General features: G+C 44.9%; 1 protein-coding gene across 1 annotated transcript; it reads left to right on the top strand.

Annotated features, from left to right (window-relative positions):
• Positions 1–333: 333 nt before the first annotated feature.
• LOC135890513 (olfactory receptor 52E2-like) lies at positions 334–1281 on the top strand. The gene has a single exon (XM_065417936.1). It carries the CDS (start codon positions 334–336, stop codon positions 1279–1281), a length of 948 nt encoding a protein of 315 aa, XP_065274008.1.
• The last annotated feature ends 14789 nt before the right edge of the window (positions 1282–16070 follow it).

Raw genomic sequence — 16070 nt, forward strand, 5'->3', positions numbered from 1 at the left:
ACCATTAAATGCAGGAATTATTAATGCAGGGAGCAGAATAAAATTATGGAATTGGATTTAGTAAGGTCATTGTTCATAGTTCTTTTCTCGGGATTATGAAAATGTAATTTTTCAGTGTGTGAAGAATGATCAATCTGCTTCTCCTATGAGAACAGCCTCCACTAGTGCATGCAGTGTCTCATATTAACGTTGTCTCTCCATTCAGGCATTTCTGCTGTGACCATCCACCGGAACACACAGAAAGTCCTGGGAACACACAGAAAGTCAGGGGAGCATACAGTAAATGCAGGAGACACCCTTATGCCTCAGAGTTGGACACTTTTTCCCCATGCCATGTCAGATTCTAACACAACCGACTTCACCAACCCCTCAACCTTCATCCTACTTGGCATTCCTGGCCTAGAGGCAGCCCATATCTGGATCTCCATTCCCTTCTGTGCTATGTACGCCATAGCTGTGTTAGGGAACTTCACCATCCTGTTCATCGTGAAGAGGGAGTCGAGCCTCCACGGACCCATGTTCTATTTCCTCTGCATGCTGGCCGTCAGCGACCTGGTCATGTCCACATCCACCATACCGAAAATGCTGAGCATCTTCTGGTTCAATTCCAGGGAGATCAGTTTCAGTGCCTGCCTCACCCAGATGTACTTCGTTCTCTCCTTCTCAGGGATGGAGTCTGGAATCCTTGTGGCCATGGCTTTTGATCGCTATGTGGCCATCTGCAATCCTCTGAGATATTCCACCACCCTGACAAACTCTGTTGTGGCCAAGATAGGCCTGGCCGTGGTGCTGCGCAGTGGCATACTCGCATTACCCTATCCCTTCCTGGCGAGGCAATGGCCATATTGCAGAACCAACATCATCCCCCACTTCTATTGTGGGCATATAGCTGTGGTGAAGCTGGCCTGCGCTGACATCAGTATCAGTAGTTACTATGGCCTGTTTGATCTTCTCTCTGTGATCGGAATGGATGTGTTTTTTATCGCCGTGTCCTATACTCTGATCCTCCGGGCCATCTTCCGCCTCCCCACAAAGGATGCCCGGCTCAAAACTTTTGGGACCTGCATCTCTCATCTTTGTGCCATCTCAGCTTTGTACATCCCAGACTTTTTCTCCTCTCTCATTCAGCGGTTTGGCCACAATCTGCCAAGGCATTTCCTCATTCTCATTACCAGTGTGTACCAGCTGGTTCCCCCCATGCTACACCCCATCATTTATGGGGTGAGGACCAAACAGATCTGGGGCAGGCTGCTCCAGCTCCTTACTCATAAAGGAACCTAAATATTTTCTCCTTGTCCTCTGGCTCTCAGATTGAGCTCTGTGCAGAGCTGGCTGGTCCATGGTGCTGGGTCTTTGTTATGGAGCGTTGGGGGAGACAAGACCCTGCACCCCCGGCATCCTGCGATTCACCATGACTCTCAGCCAGCCAGTGAAACAGAAGGTTTATTTAGACGACAGGAACACGGTCTAAAACAGAGCTTGTAGGTACAGAGAATGGGACCCCTCTGCCAGGTGCATTATGGGGTGCAGTGAGCCAGACGGACACCCACGTCTGTGCCCACTCCACGTCCCCAGCCAGCTCCAAACTGACTTCCCCTCCAGCCCCTCCTCCTTTCCTTTGTCCCTTTCTGGGACAGGAGGTCACCCGATTCCTTTGTTCTCCAACACCTTTAGCTATCACCTTGCGGGGGGGAAGGGCTCCGGCCATTATTTGCCAGGAGAGAGAGTGGCAGCCATTTATGCATATTGGTCTTTATCCCACCACCTAGAGACTTAAGAAATGCATAGGGGAAACTGAGGCACCACTACAATATTCAGAGGAAACATTAAGAATAGTCCCACTTCATCACACACCTACTGGACAGACAGACACACATTAAACCCTTCCCTGTCCTTACTGTGCTGTGTCAATGTGATGAACTGGGGAGTCATTCTATGTGTACTACACTGAGTGGCTTCATTTCAAGCATGCGTCATTTATACCAGGCCTCAATGACCTATAACATATCAAATTAATATATAAATCACTATATATATTGTTGAAAATGCATTTTGGCTTTCAACTACTTCCTGAACCTTACATATGTTTAGTTACTGGTTTTCCTTACCCCTCTGTGTCCCCTTCAGTAGGGATCTCAGTTCAAGGTCATCATTGAGTACTTGGTATTCAACAGTCTGAATAGGTAAGGATTGAAGGGCACTTTGCATGTTGGCTAGCCCTCATTGAAGCTGCTTCCCAACCCAGGGTTATGCCCATGGAAAAAGTTCACTATATATATAGTGATTTATATATCCATTTAATATGTTATAGGTCATTGAGGCAGAAAAGGACACAACACCATCTGTACTGATATAAAATAGCATAAGAATTGGAGGAAATGGCACCCCTTGGACCATGGCAGCCCTCCCACGATTGTCTCTTTGCAATTGTGTGGGTAAAAGTCCTAGGAAACAAAGGCAAAGAACCAATGACGCGACGGAATGGACTATAAATGGTTGCCTATGATTTCCGCAAATCAGAGTCGTTTACTGATCCAGAGCCCCATGTGGATATAGATGTGGTTTTCGCCAGGTCTCCACATCTTATGAAGTTATGGTCAGAGGGAATCTCGACTGGCCATCAGGACCATTCAGACCTTTGGACCCTGGAATAGTATGTTTGGGGTGTGAATGTGGAGTGAGTAAGGTTTGTTTTATAATCAATAAAAAGCATTTAGAGTATTATATACCAACACTGTGTCTGGAATCTGCTTGCTCCCCATCCCATAGGGAGACCTCTATTGCAGGTCTAACACTAGGAGTAGTAAACAAGAATCCCTAGGGGATACTGCTTCTCAGCTAATACCAGTAAACAGGCTCAAAGCTTATCACAGAAGGGAAACTATGATAAACCTGGTCTGCTGTATGGAATTGGAAACTGAGGAACAGTGTCTCATGGCATTGATGAATATCTCTATTGAGATATCCCCAGTTTGAAAAGCAGAATGGTTAACAATGTGCACAGATACAAAGAGGGCTGATCTACACAGCGTTAAAAGGTAAACAGAAGTTTAAAAGAACACCTGTGGGTAACACTATAATTACAGTTTTGCAACACACAGGAGTTACATGTTCAAAATCTAAAGAGTGTCTCTGGTACTCTTGCTCCACATTAGTCAGTGACCAAGGTGAAGAAGAGGTGGGTTTTTTGCATGGCCATACCCTGGGTTTGGGAAGCAGCTCCAGAGGGGCCTAGCCAGCACGGGAAGTTCGCTTACATCTTTATCTCACTGGACACTGGTATACCAAGACCCCAAAGATGATCTTAGGGTACGTCTACAGTACGAAATTAATTCGAACTTATTCTATTCGAATTTTCTGAAGCAATTTTATACATTCGGTGTTGTGTGTCCCCACTACAGTGGGTGAATTCGGCGGAGTGCGTCCACAGTACCAAGGCTAGCATAGAATGTCGGAGCGGTGCACTGCGGGAAGCTATTGGAATACTAGGTTAAGCTCCCAGTGCATGATGGGGCAAAAACATTCTCGCGGGTGTTTCTGGGTGTGTGTCGTCACTCGCTCCTCCCTCCGTGAAAGCTACAGCAGACACCATACTGCCAGGAGATGGTGCAGTACGGTGCACCGCCTGTCTCCTGGTACTATGAATCCACCTCGCATGTCCTCTCGTCTTTCCATCTACTCTTTTTTCTAACCATTTCCTGCCTTTTTTCAGCTACTGTGAACCGAGCAGCACAGCTTCTGCCGCAAACTCTGATCTCCTTCTCTTGCATCGCTACCTAATTTCTCCATGTTGTCTGTCCTGGGCTCCCGTGGAAGCTACAGAAGGCAACAATTCCCCACCATTTTTTGGCCATCGTGAACTGCGCCACACAGCTTCCGCCGCAAACTCTGCTCTCCTGCTCTTGCAGCTCTAGCGAGCTTCCAGCCTCCGTGAAAGCTACAGAAGACAACCATTTACCGCCTTTTATTGGCCATCTTGAACTGAACAGCTCTCCTACGTTTCTCACCCTTTTCCCAGGATTACCCATGCAGGCGCCATAGGAAGCATGGAGCCCGCTCAGATCTCTGCTGCAGTTTTGACCATTGTAAATACCTCGCGCATTATCCAGTAGTATGTGCAGTACCTCCAAAACCGGGCGAGGAAGCGACGACAGTGTATTACTATACTGATGAGGACATGGACACAGATGTTCCTAGATGCACAGCATGTGGCAATTGGGAGATCATGGTGGCGTTGGGCCAGGTTCATGCCGTGGAACGCCGATTCTGGGCCCAGGAAACAAGCACAGACTCGTGGGATCGCATAGTATTGCAAGTCTGGTATGATTCCCAGTGGCTGCAAAACTTTCATATGCATAGGGCCACTTTCATGGAACTTTGTGACTTGCTGTCCCCTGCCCTGAAGCACAAAAAGATACCAAAATGAGAGCAGCCCTCACAGTTCAGAAGCGAGTGGCCATAGCACTGTGGAAGCTTGAAACGCCTGACAGCTACCGGTCAGTCGGGAATCAGTTTGGAGTGGGCAAATCTTCTGTAGGGGCTGCTGTCCTGCAAGTAGCCAATGCAATCATTGAGTAGCTGCTATCAAGGGTAGTGACTTTGGGAAATGTGCAGACCACTGTGGATGGCTTTAATGCACTGGGGTTCCCTAACTGTGGCGGGGTGATAGACGGAACACATATCCCTATATTGGCCCCAGCACACCGGGGCGGCCAGTACATAAACCGCAAGGGGTACTTTTCCATGGTACTGCAAGGACTGGTGGATCACAAGGGACATTTCACTGACATCAACGCGGGATTGCTGGGAAAGCTGCATGACGCTCGCATCTTCAGGAACTCTTGTCTGTTTGAACAGCTGTAGGAGGGGACTTACTTCCCAGACCAGAAAATTACTGTTTGGAATGTTGAAATGCCTATAGTTATCCTCGGGGACCCAGCCTACCCCTTAATGCCATGGCTCATGAAGCCATACACAGGCACCCTGGACAGTAGTAACGAACTGTTCAACGATAGGTCGAGCAAGTGCAGAATGGTGGTAGAATGTGAATTTGGATGTTTGAAAGTGCGCTGGCACAGTTTACTGACTCGGTTAGATCTCAGCACAACCAATATTCCAATTGTAATTGCTGCTTGTTGTGTGCTCCACAATATCTGTGAGAGTAAGGGAGATACGTTTATGAGAGGGTGGGAGGTTGAGGCAACTCGCCTGGTGGCCAATTTTGCACAGCCAGACAACAGGGCAATTAGAAGAGCACAGCAGGGCGTGCTGCACAGCAGGGAAGCTTTGAAAGCCAGTTTCATGACTGGCCAGGGTACGGTGTGACAGTTGTGTTTGTTTCTCTTGAAGTTACCTGCCCCCTATGTATATGAAAGGAAATAAAGTCAAAATTGTTTAAATACCGTTCTTTATTATTTGTTGTACAACACATTGAGAGAAATTAGAAGGTAGACAGGTGAGTGGGGGGGGGGGGGTATTGGGTTAGTGGGGTGGAGGAGGAGGGAAGGACAAGTCCAGAAACCAAACCAAAGGTTCGCATATGCCAGCTTTGTGCTGCTTGGGCGATGCTCTGGGGTTGAGTGTGTGGGTCCCCATAGCCTCCCCCCCTCGTGTTCCTGGGCATCTGGGTGAGGAGACTATGGAAATTGGGGAGGATGGAGGGCGGTTATACAGGGGCTGCAGCGGCAGTCTGTGGTCTTGCTGCCTTTCCCGCATTAGATCCACCATATTGCGGAGCATGTCAGCTTGACCATAGCATCCTGCCTGCTCTAAACGTGCACGTCCCTCCTCTCTTCGTGTTCCTGTAATGCTTTATGGGACTCCGCAATTGTTTGCCTCCACGCACTCAGCTGGGCCCTATCAGTGCGGGAGGATTGCATGAGCTCGGCGAACATGTCATCCCGAGTTCTTTCTGCCTTCTAATCTGGACCAGCCTCTGGGACGGAGTAGATAGGGGTCACGTTGAAACATTTGCACCTGCGGGAGGAGAAAAAGGGAGGGTAGTATTTTAAAAGATACATTTCAGAGAACAAAGGGGACACTCCTTCTCAGTGAAACTGGCAATTCATAGTACACAGCACATGTTCTTTCTGTACAAGTTAGCATTTTGCCTCTTATACTGAAGTGCCTGCCACTTTGGTGTGAGTAAGCCATCACACACGGGCGGGCAACAGAATTCAGCTTGCAGGCAGCCTAGGGGCTCATGGGGTTCTGCTTCTTCTACATTCATTTCAATGCTTTCAAACTGCTGGGCCCCCTTTCCCATAGCAAGCAATGCCTGGTGGGCTTGCCATATAAAAGGAGGGCCTGCGGGCTCTCTGGGATGATCGCTTCACAGAACACACACACATACACAGCCCGCACCCACCGCATGGCTCCGATGAGGCTGTGAGCAGGGATGAGCCCTTTAAACTTAACGCAAACAGCCCAGCGTGGCTGGGTTTCCCTCCCGCCCCCCCCCTCACTCACCAGAAGTTCCTTCTCCAGGGGCATGGTCCGGGAGCCCGCCTTGGGAGTGGGGGGAGGCTATTGGCTCCAGTGTTAAGAATAGTTCCTGGCTAGGAGGGAAAAAGGATTCCCCACTTGCCGCCTGTGCACTGTCCTCCTCCCTCCTCCTCCTCCTCTTCATCCTCCAATGATTCTTCCTCCTCCCTTTGTGCAACTTCCCCCTTGCAGTAGTCCACGGACAGTGGAGGGGTAGTGGTGGCGTCACCACCCATAATTGCATGCAGCTCATGGTAGAAGCGGAATGTACGGGACTGTGACCCAGAGCGCCCACTCGCCTCCCTGGCTTTTTGGTACTCTTGCCTGAGCTCCGTGACTTTTGTATGACACTGGTCTGTGTCCCTGGAATAGCCTCTTTCCGTCATGGCTCTGGAGACTTTAGTGTACGTATTTGCCCTTCCTTTTTTTGGAATGTAGTTCTGCCATAACAGACTCGTCTCCCCAGCATGTGATGAAATCTAGTACCTCCCATTCGGACCATGCTGGAGATTGTCTGTGAATCTGGGACTGTGTGATCTCTTGTGATGGTGGACTCTGCATGGTCCCCTGTGATGGTGGACTGTGCTGATGGTCACCTGTGCTGATGGTGACCAAACAGGAAATGAAATTCAAAAGTTCCCGGTGGTTTTCCTGCCCACCGGGCTAGTGCATCCGAGTTGAGAGTGTTGTCCAGAGCGGTCACAAGGGAGCATTCTGGGATAGCTCCCAGAGGCCAATAATGTCGAATTGCGTCCACAATACCTTTAACCTGGGATTGCGATCTCGATTTAAGCGCTACTCCACTTGCCGAAGTGGAGTACAGAAATCAGATTAAAGAGCCCTTGAAATGGAAAAAAACGGTTTGGTCATGTGGATGGAATCATTTTTTTTCGAATTAACTCAGCTAATTCTGAAATAACCGACTAGTGTAGACCAGGCCTTAGTCTGAGATCCCTACTGGGGGGAAAGGAAAGGAAAACCAGTAGTTAAATACATGTTAAGGTTTAGGAAGGATTTGAAAGGCACAACTGGAATTGAACAAACCAAACTTTTCTAACACAAGCCGTGGTATAATAACTGTGATGGGTTGGATCACAGAACCTCCCTTGGGAGCTGCCACCCGGTGTGCCAAGACTACTTCTCACCCTGCTTTCCTGCCCTGGCAGCCTGGGACTTTAGTGCCCTGCCTGGTTTGAGCCAGACTTGCTATCCCACTGCAAACCCAGACCCAGGTCTGAATCACGTCCCTTAACAGCTGTAGGCTTGACTGAAAGCAGCTAACACAAGTGTTCTTGTCTTCAACACTGAGATGCCCAACTCCCAATGGGGTCTAAACCCAAATTAATCCATTTTACCCTGTATAAGGCTTATACGGGGTAAACTCATAAATTGTTCGCCCTCTATAACACTGATAGAGAGATATGCACAGCTCTTTGCCAACCCAGGTGTCATAGGTTTCACCCCCACTCTGGACTTTAGAGTACAGCTATTGGGAACCTGCATGTGAACCCCTAAACTGAATTACAGGTTACATCTGGTTTTGCTGCCACCACTCCCATGTTCTAATTCCTTTCCCTGGGTAGCTTTGAGAGACTTCTTCACCAATTTCCTGGTGAACACCGATCCAAACCCTTGGATCTTAACACAAGGAGAATTTTACCATCCCCCCTCCTTTCCCCCACCAATCCCTGGTGAGTCCAGATCCAACTCCCTTGGATCTAAAAACAAGGAAAAATCAATCAGGTTCTTAAAAAAAAGGCTTTTAATTAAAGAAAAGAAAGGTAAAAGAAACCCTCTGGGAGATAGCATAAAAGCTGATCTCACAGATAACAGATACAAAACACAGAGGATGTTCCCCTGGGCTAAAACTTAGTTACACAAAAAATACCGAATTTGATTATTCCGTAATGCCCAAGACAAGTTACAAAGAAATAAACATAAACCTATTTATTTCCTTCACTAATACTCACTACTAGATAAGAGGCTGAATTCTGGAGCTTTCCCACTCCGGTCAAAACTTAAACTGAAACTAAACAAAGGAAAAAGCAACAGAGGGTCCTGTGGCACCTTTAAGACTAACAGAAGTATTGGGAGCATAAGCTTTCGTGGGTAAGAACCTCACTTCTTCAGATGCAAACCAAACTTTTCTAACGCAAGCCGTGGTATAATAACTGTGATGGGTTGGATCACAGAACCTCCCTTGGGAGCTGCCACCCGGTGTGCCAAGACTACTTCTCACCCTGCTTTCCTGCCATCGTCACTTCTGTTAGTCTTAAAGGTGCCACAGGACCCTCTGTTGCTTTTTACAGATTCAGACTAACACGGCTACCCCTCTGATACTAAACAAAGGAAGCTTCCCTCCTTCCTTTTGAAACATCTTATCCCCCCATTGGTTCCTCTGGTCAGGTGTCAGCTAAGCTAGGTGAACTTTTTAACCCTTTACAGGTAAAAGAGGCATTAACCCTTAACTCTCTGTTTATGACCAGGTATTAACACATACTCTGGGTTAATTAATAAGTAAAAAGTAATTTTATTAAATACAGAAAGTAGGATTTAATTGGTTTCAATTAGAAACAGACAAAACAAAGTAAGTTACCAAGCAAAATAAAATAAAACAAGCAAACCTATCTCTAATCCAACTGAATACAGATAAAATCCTCACCAGTTCCAGAATACTCCCTTTTACAGGCTAATCTCCTGTTAGTCTGGATCCAGCAATCACTCACACCCCTTTAAGTCACTGTCCTTTGGTCCAGTTTCTTTCAGGTATCTTTGGAGGTGGAGAGGCTCTCTCTTTAGCCAGCTGAAGACAAAATGGAGGGGGTGTCCCCTTGGCTTAAATAGATTTTCTCTTGTGGGTGTAGACCCCCTCTTCTTTCCTATGCAAAGTCCAGCTACAAAATGGAGTTTTGGAGTCACCTGGGCAAGTCACATGACCATGCATGACTGAGTTCCTTACCAGCCAAGCCACATTCCTGGGAAAGTCCAAGTTCATTGTTGGCTTAAGTGTTTCTTGATGGGGCACTTACTGAGAATAGTCTTTTCTCAGGAAGCTGACCGACTGCTTCGCTACAGTCTACTTAGAATCAAACCAGAATGCAGCCAATATTCAATACAAAAATGATACATGCATACAAATAGGATTAATAGATTCAGTAGATTATGACCTTTACAGAGATATGTTAAATGGCATATGTAGCATAAAACACATCCTAGTTTTGTTAAATATATATATACATACATAATCATATTTCCATAAAGCCTTATGGGTGGCACTGTCACAATAACAATACTTGGAAATGCCTACCTGTGATCAAAGATTTGGGGGTATTGTTAAATCTCATAATGCAAAGTTAGTTGCTAATGGTAAATTTTAGGATAAAAAATTTGGTACTCATGGTAAACCTATGGAAAGGTATAGCATGCATGATTTTGGGAGAAAGCTTTTGGACATGCTAGGAGTAATCAACAAGAAGCCGTACATGGCTATTGCTTCTCAGAGAACACCTGTTCATATGGAAGCGACATCGTCACTTGGCCTCACTCCCCAAACAACAGAACACGAAAGATGTTAGAACCTGGGACTGAACTGGGGATGTGGTCCCAGGCTGAAGGGATTTCTAGCCTGTGTATGGTAGATTGGTGGATTGTTTGTATCATCAGGGTGACACACTGTTTGATTCAAAGCCTAAATGAAAAAGGGAAATCTGCTCAGGCTGATGTATTGTCCTCTCCGCATTGAGGGAGGGGCAGACTGGGAAATAAACTGATACTCGTCAGGCTTTTGGCCAGGGCAAGACGGTACAGCTCTTGGGTGCTAGGCTGGGGAGCAGGGGGGAACTGGCTGGAGTCTATCTATTGTTGTTTCATGGCTGGCTAGTGAAATCATGCATGGAACTGGAACTGGGTATGTCCCTGTCTGTGTATAGCTGTGTAAACACAAGATGTGAGAGGATTTCAGCTTGTCACAGCCGCACAGTGTGAGTGGGGGCTCAGATTGGTATGCCACAGGGAATTCCTTTCCCCCCTACCCCAGTGAACAGGCCCTGCAAGACCGTAAGTCCATTTCCCCATTTTCAGGTGGTCACTTACTGACAGAGAGACCGTGGATATGGAAGGGAAATCAGGAAACTTGGGTTCTGTGAGTCAGTCTCTGTGTGTCCTTCGACAAGTCATGTCTCCCCATGCCTCAGTTTACCGATCAATGATATGCGGATGGTTTCTCGTGTGTTTCCTTTGCTAGGTGTTTTGAAGATCCATCAATGAAAGGTGCTGCACAGTATGATGATAGTTAATGATGAGAACTACTGATCTCTGATCCCTTAGCGACAGCCCTAAGTGTTTGCTGTAAGTGCTTGTGTATCCTCTTAGTCAAGTTTCTCCAGATCTCTCTGTCTACTATCTACCCATCTATCCTGAGAATTAGGCATTATCCCTATTTTTCTTTCTCATTAACTATAATTTTTAAATACATACACACAAATGTACAGAGCAGCCAATTCCTCCCTGACTCAGCACAGAGCCCAAGAGTTCTCATATCCCTTTAGGAAGGTTCCTTAATTGCTGTTTACTCCTAAAGTTGGATAATTAGCACAGAAGTGGAGACATGCTTGTCTACAGCCTGTTTACACTCAGATCCTCCTTTCTCCTCTAGAGGCAGAGCAAACTCCCCTGGGATTCCAGAGAGCTATACTATAAACTGTGCACAACGTGTGTCGGCTCTCGGCGTGGGATGCTGCTGCATAGGCTGGGTTCAGAGAGGTGCGGGTCACGGATACCTGAGGGGGATTCCTAAGGAGGACACTTCCATCTCAGAATTCACAGGTACCCATCTCTTGCTGCGGAGTTCACCCGATAGACAAACCCTGTGTAACGTGGTGTGGTGGGAGAGATAGTAAGTCTGTGGTACTTTCCGCTCTGCACAATCATGACACATCCCGGGGCTCTTGCCATAAGTGATGAGTTTGCTAAAGAATCACTGGCCAAAATGTCACTCTTTTCTGTGCACCCCTGCGCACCCTGCCTGATGGACTCCAGCCCCAAGGTGGTGCATTTCAGTGGCACAGTGAATCCTTCAGGATGAAAGGTGTTAGTAGATGTGCAATACAAGGCCAAATTCTGAGACCACGACCCGTGCTTTGCTCAGGCCCCAGTGAGGCAAAACTCCCCTTGGAGCAAGAACTGAGTAGATACATCAGGAGCCAACTGTGTGTTAATGCACAGACACTGTCACCCCCTCTTCTTGCATTTCAGGGCTATGTCTATTAATGGGGCAGAGGGACAGGGGATGTTACCTGACTTTTATCTGCTGGAAAGCTTGGATGTGCTAGGGCTCCTAGCTAGAACAATAATGAGAATTTTTCAACTTGGGTAACACATATTTTCTCCTAGCTTCATTCGAGAAGTCTGCTGAACTGTAATTCCTGAAAAAAAAAAAAAGCAATTCTGCTCAAAGCAGACACCCAGCATGGGAAATTTCACTCCAAACAACTAAAATTTGGCAACCTTATAAGCAACTGAAAATGAGGTCTTCCAATGGATTGTGTCAGACAGCCTTAACTACAGGTGATGCCACCAGCACCACCTACACTGGCTAATCCATTTGTGAATCCCATTCTTCTATGCTTTTCACTCCGATAATGTTGGTAGCAAGGAGTTCCACACGCCAAATATGAATTACATTAGCAATTACCTTTTCTCAAGGTTATATGTTCAGACTTTCAATTTAACTAAATGTTCCCTTGTTCATGTTATGAGACACATTAAATATAAATGCCTGATCTACTTTCTTTATCAATAGATCCATAGGGTTTAAGGTCAGAAGGGACCATTTGATCATCCATTCTGACCACCTGCAAAACACAGGCCCATTAAATTTCACTCAGTTACATCTGTATTGAGCCGAAAGACTTGTGTGTGACTAAGGCCTGGTCTACACTAAGATTTTACATCATAGAATGATAGCGCCATAGAGTTATAAGGGAACACAAAGGTCAGCGAATCTAACCCCCTGACAAGATGCAGGATTTGTTTTGTCTTAGTCATCTAAGACTAATGGCTATTCACACGTCTGTGAAAAACCTCCACAGAAGGAGCTTCCATGACTTCCCTGGGAGTCTGTTCAATTAGCCTCCTGTAGTTAAAGTTAGGAAGATTTTCCTGAAATTTAATTTAAATCTGCTAGGCTGGAATTTGAACCCATTCCCTCTTGTCCTGCCCCTTTGTGGTAAGACAGAATAACTTTCCTCCACCTTTTTATGGCTGCCTTCCAAGTATTTGAGGACCACTTTCATGTCCCGTAGTAATTTCCTCTTTTCCAAATAAACATATTGGTTCCTTTGGCTTGCTCATATAGCTTGCATTCCATCCCTTGGATAACATTTGTTACTTGTCTATGGATCCTTTCCAGGTTCCCTACATCCTTTCTATACATCGGCGAGGAAAATTGGACACATTACTCTAGTTGAGACCTAACCCACACCTAGTAGAGGAATACTATCACGTACCATGACTTGCATGTTATATTTCTGCTAATATAACCAAACATTGCATTTGCCTTTTTTGAAACATTTTTCCTAATGTCCAACCTAAACCATTCTTGCTGGAGTTTAAGTCCATTGCTTCTTGTCGTCTCTTCAGAGGTTAAGGAGAACAGTTTTTCTCCCTCCTTGTAACAACCTTTTTGGTATTTGAAAATTGTTATCATGTCCCCCCTCAGTCTTTTCTTATTCAGACTAAACAAACCTAGATCTTTCAGTCTTCCCTCATAGGTCGTGTTTTCAAAACCCCTAATCATCCTTTTCTCCAGTTTTTCCAGATCATTTTGAATGTTTATCCGATTCTCAAAAAGCTTGCAATCCCTCCCAACTTAGTATCATGTGCAAACTTAATAAATCTACTCTCTATGCCATGATCTAAATTGTTGATGAAGACATTGAAAAGAACTGGACCCAGAATTGATCCCTGCCGAACCCAACTTGTTATGCCCTTTCAGCATCACTGTGAACCATTGATAACTATTCTCTGGGAGCGGTTTTTCAATCAGTTATGCATTCACCTTAAAGTAGCTCCGTTTGGTTTTATTTCCCTAGTTTGTTAAAGAGAAGGTCATGCAAGACGGTATCGAAAGTTGTACTAATGTCTACATACACCGCATCTACTGCTTCTCTCCATCCACAGGGCTTCTTACCCTGTCAAAGAGAGCTATCAGGTTGGTTTGACATGATTTGTTTTTTGACTAATCCATGCTGACTATCACTTACCATTTTATTATCTCCCAGATGCTTGCAAATTGATTCCATAATTATTTGCTTCATTATCTTACCTCGTACAAAAGTTAAGCTGACTTGTCTGTAATTGCATGGGTTTCCCTTCTTTCTCTTTATAGATAGGCACTATATGTGCTCTTTTCCAGTCTTCTGGAATCTCCCCTGTCTCCCATCACTTTTCAAATATAAAAGCTAATGGCTCAGATATCTCCTCAGTCAGTTCCTTCAGAGTACTCTTGGATGCATTTCATCAGGCCCTCCTGACTTGAAGACAAATAACTTTTCCAAGTAAATGTTAACTTGTTCGTTCCCTATTTTAGCATCTGAACCTACCCCATTTTCACTGGCATTCTCTATGTTAGGTGTCCAAATACCACCAACCATCCTGGTGAAAACTGAAATAAACAATGGTTAATCACCCTCACTGCTAAATATTTGGCCCTAATTTTGAGCTGGAATTTGCCTGGATTCAGATTCCAGCCCCTCGGTCTTGCTCAGCCTTCGTCTTGTAGATTACAGAGCCCATTATTACCTATGATTTTCTCCCTATGGAAGTCTCCACTTGATCAACTTTTTGATAAGTTAAAGAGATATACACCCTGAAGTCTAATGATCCAGCTTTTTGTCTATCCTCCAATAATTTTTGTGGCTTTTTCTGCCCCCTGTCCAAGTTTTCAACATCTTTTTTCACATGTGGACTCCAGAACTGGATGCAGTTTGTTTCACCAATCCCATATGCAGAGGTAAAATCCTTCCCTTGCTCCAACTCACCAACTCAATATTTTCCACTACTAAAGCAAATGCCTCTAAGAAATCAAGGTACATTGCATCTGCATTGTTCCCTTGATCCTCCAGATGTGTACCCTTGATCAAATAACGTGTACTCTCAAAAAACAATGAAATCAGGTTTATTTGACAAGATCTGTTTTGCATAAACCCTGTTGGTGATTGGCATTACTTACATTTCTAGACTTTTTTAAAATTAATTCCATACCAGCTTTCCCATTCTTTCATAACCTTATCAATTCTTTTATTAAAATAATAATAATCAAAAAACTTTCCCTTTATTTTTAATACTTTACATTTAACACAGGAATTGACATAAATCTTTTCTAGGATTTCATTTGTTCTCAATATACTTAATAACCTCCTTTTTATGATCCATAACCCTGCCAAACTTGGAGTTTTCCCTGATGTCTTAATGTTCCTAATAAATTTTCTTAACTTCTGATTTTTATTCTTGACTAGCTATTTTTCCTTTTTCTTCTTTGTTACATATTGCTTCCCTCCCCCTAAATGCTGCCTTCACTTTACCACTAAACTGAGTTTTTACCCAAAGTTGCTCACTTTGTTGATTGTGGAATCATGAGTTTTCTGCTATCAAATAAACTGTTATTAAAGAATTACCAATATTCATTCATATTTTTCTGTCTAAATCCCCCCCCGCCCCCAATCAGTTCTGCTGACAATTTTCCTCAACTTTGGGGAATTAGTCCTCTTGGAGCACTAAGTGTCTATAGATAGTACTGATTGGGAACTGACCATTTGGACGTAAATCAGTTTCCTTTTTACTTTTCCTCTCCTATATCATATGCTCTCTTCTTTGTCTCTTGTTTAAACTAAAGAGTCCCACACTTTAATATCCTTAATAGAGACTGGGTGACCAAAACTGAACACATATCCAGAACATGTTATTCTCCATCCCATATCTTAGGGATCTGAACATTGTTTTGTTTTGCCCACTGCTGCGAATAAGCAGGTGTTTCTCTTGAGGTGCTATCAATGGCGCTCAGTTCTTTTCCCTGAGGTATGTTCTAGTTGGGATGTTTCTCCCAGCACGTCTTTGAAAAAGTTTTTTTTTTTTGTCCTCTCTGATTTTGAGCAACTTGATGAATGGGGAACTCCCTTCAGTATGGACTCCCTATCCAGGCTCTCATTGCATTAAGGAACAATGATGGATATCCAGTTTCCTGATGGTGCCTCTTAAGGTTCCCCCACCACAAAGTGTATGAATTATTAATGCAGGGAGCAGAATAAAATTATGGAATCGGATTTAGTAGGATCACTGTTCATAGTTATTTTCTCTGAATAATGAAAATGCCATTTTTCAGTGTGTGAAGAGTGACCAATCTGCTTCTCCCATAAGAACAGCGTCCACTAGGGCACGCAGTGTCTCATATTAACATTTTTTCTCCATTCAGGCATTTCTACTGCGACCATCACCCGAGATCCTGGGAACACACAGAAAGATAGGGGAGCATACGGTACACGGAGGAGACACCGTTCTGTCTCAGAGTTGGACATTTTCTCCCCTACACC

Source organism: Emys orbicularis, chromosome 1 (assembly GCF_028017835.1).
Source record: "Emys orbicularis isolate rEmyOrb1 chromosome 1, rEmyOrb1.hap1, whole genome shotgun sequence".
Classification (NCBI taxonomy): domain Eukaryota; kingdom Metazoa; phylum Chordata; order Testudines; family Emydidae; genus Emys; species Emys orbicularis.

What these genes read in the sequence shown, in the direction of transcription:
- LOC135890513 (XM_065417936.1), top strand. Translation starts at nt 334, where the DNA reads ATGTCAGATTCTAACACAACCGACTTCACCAACCCCTCAACCTTCATC.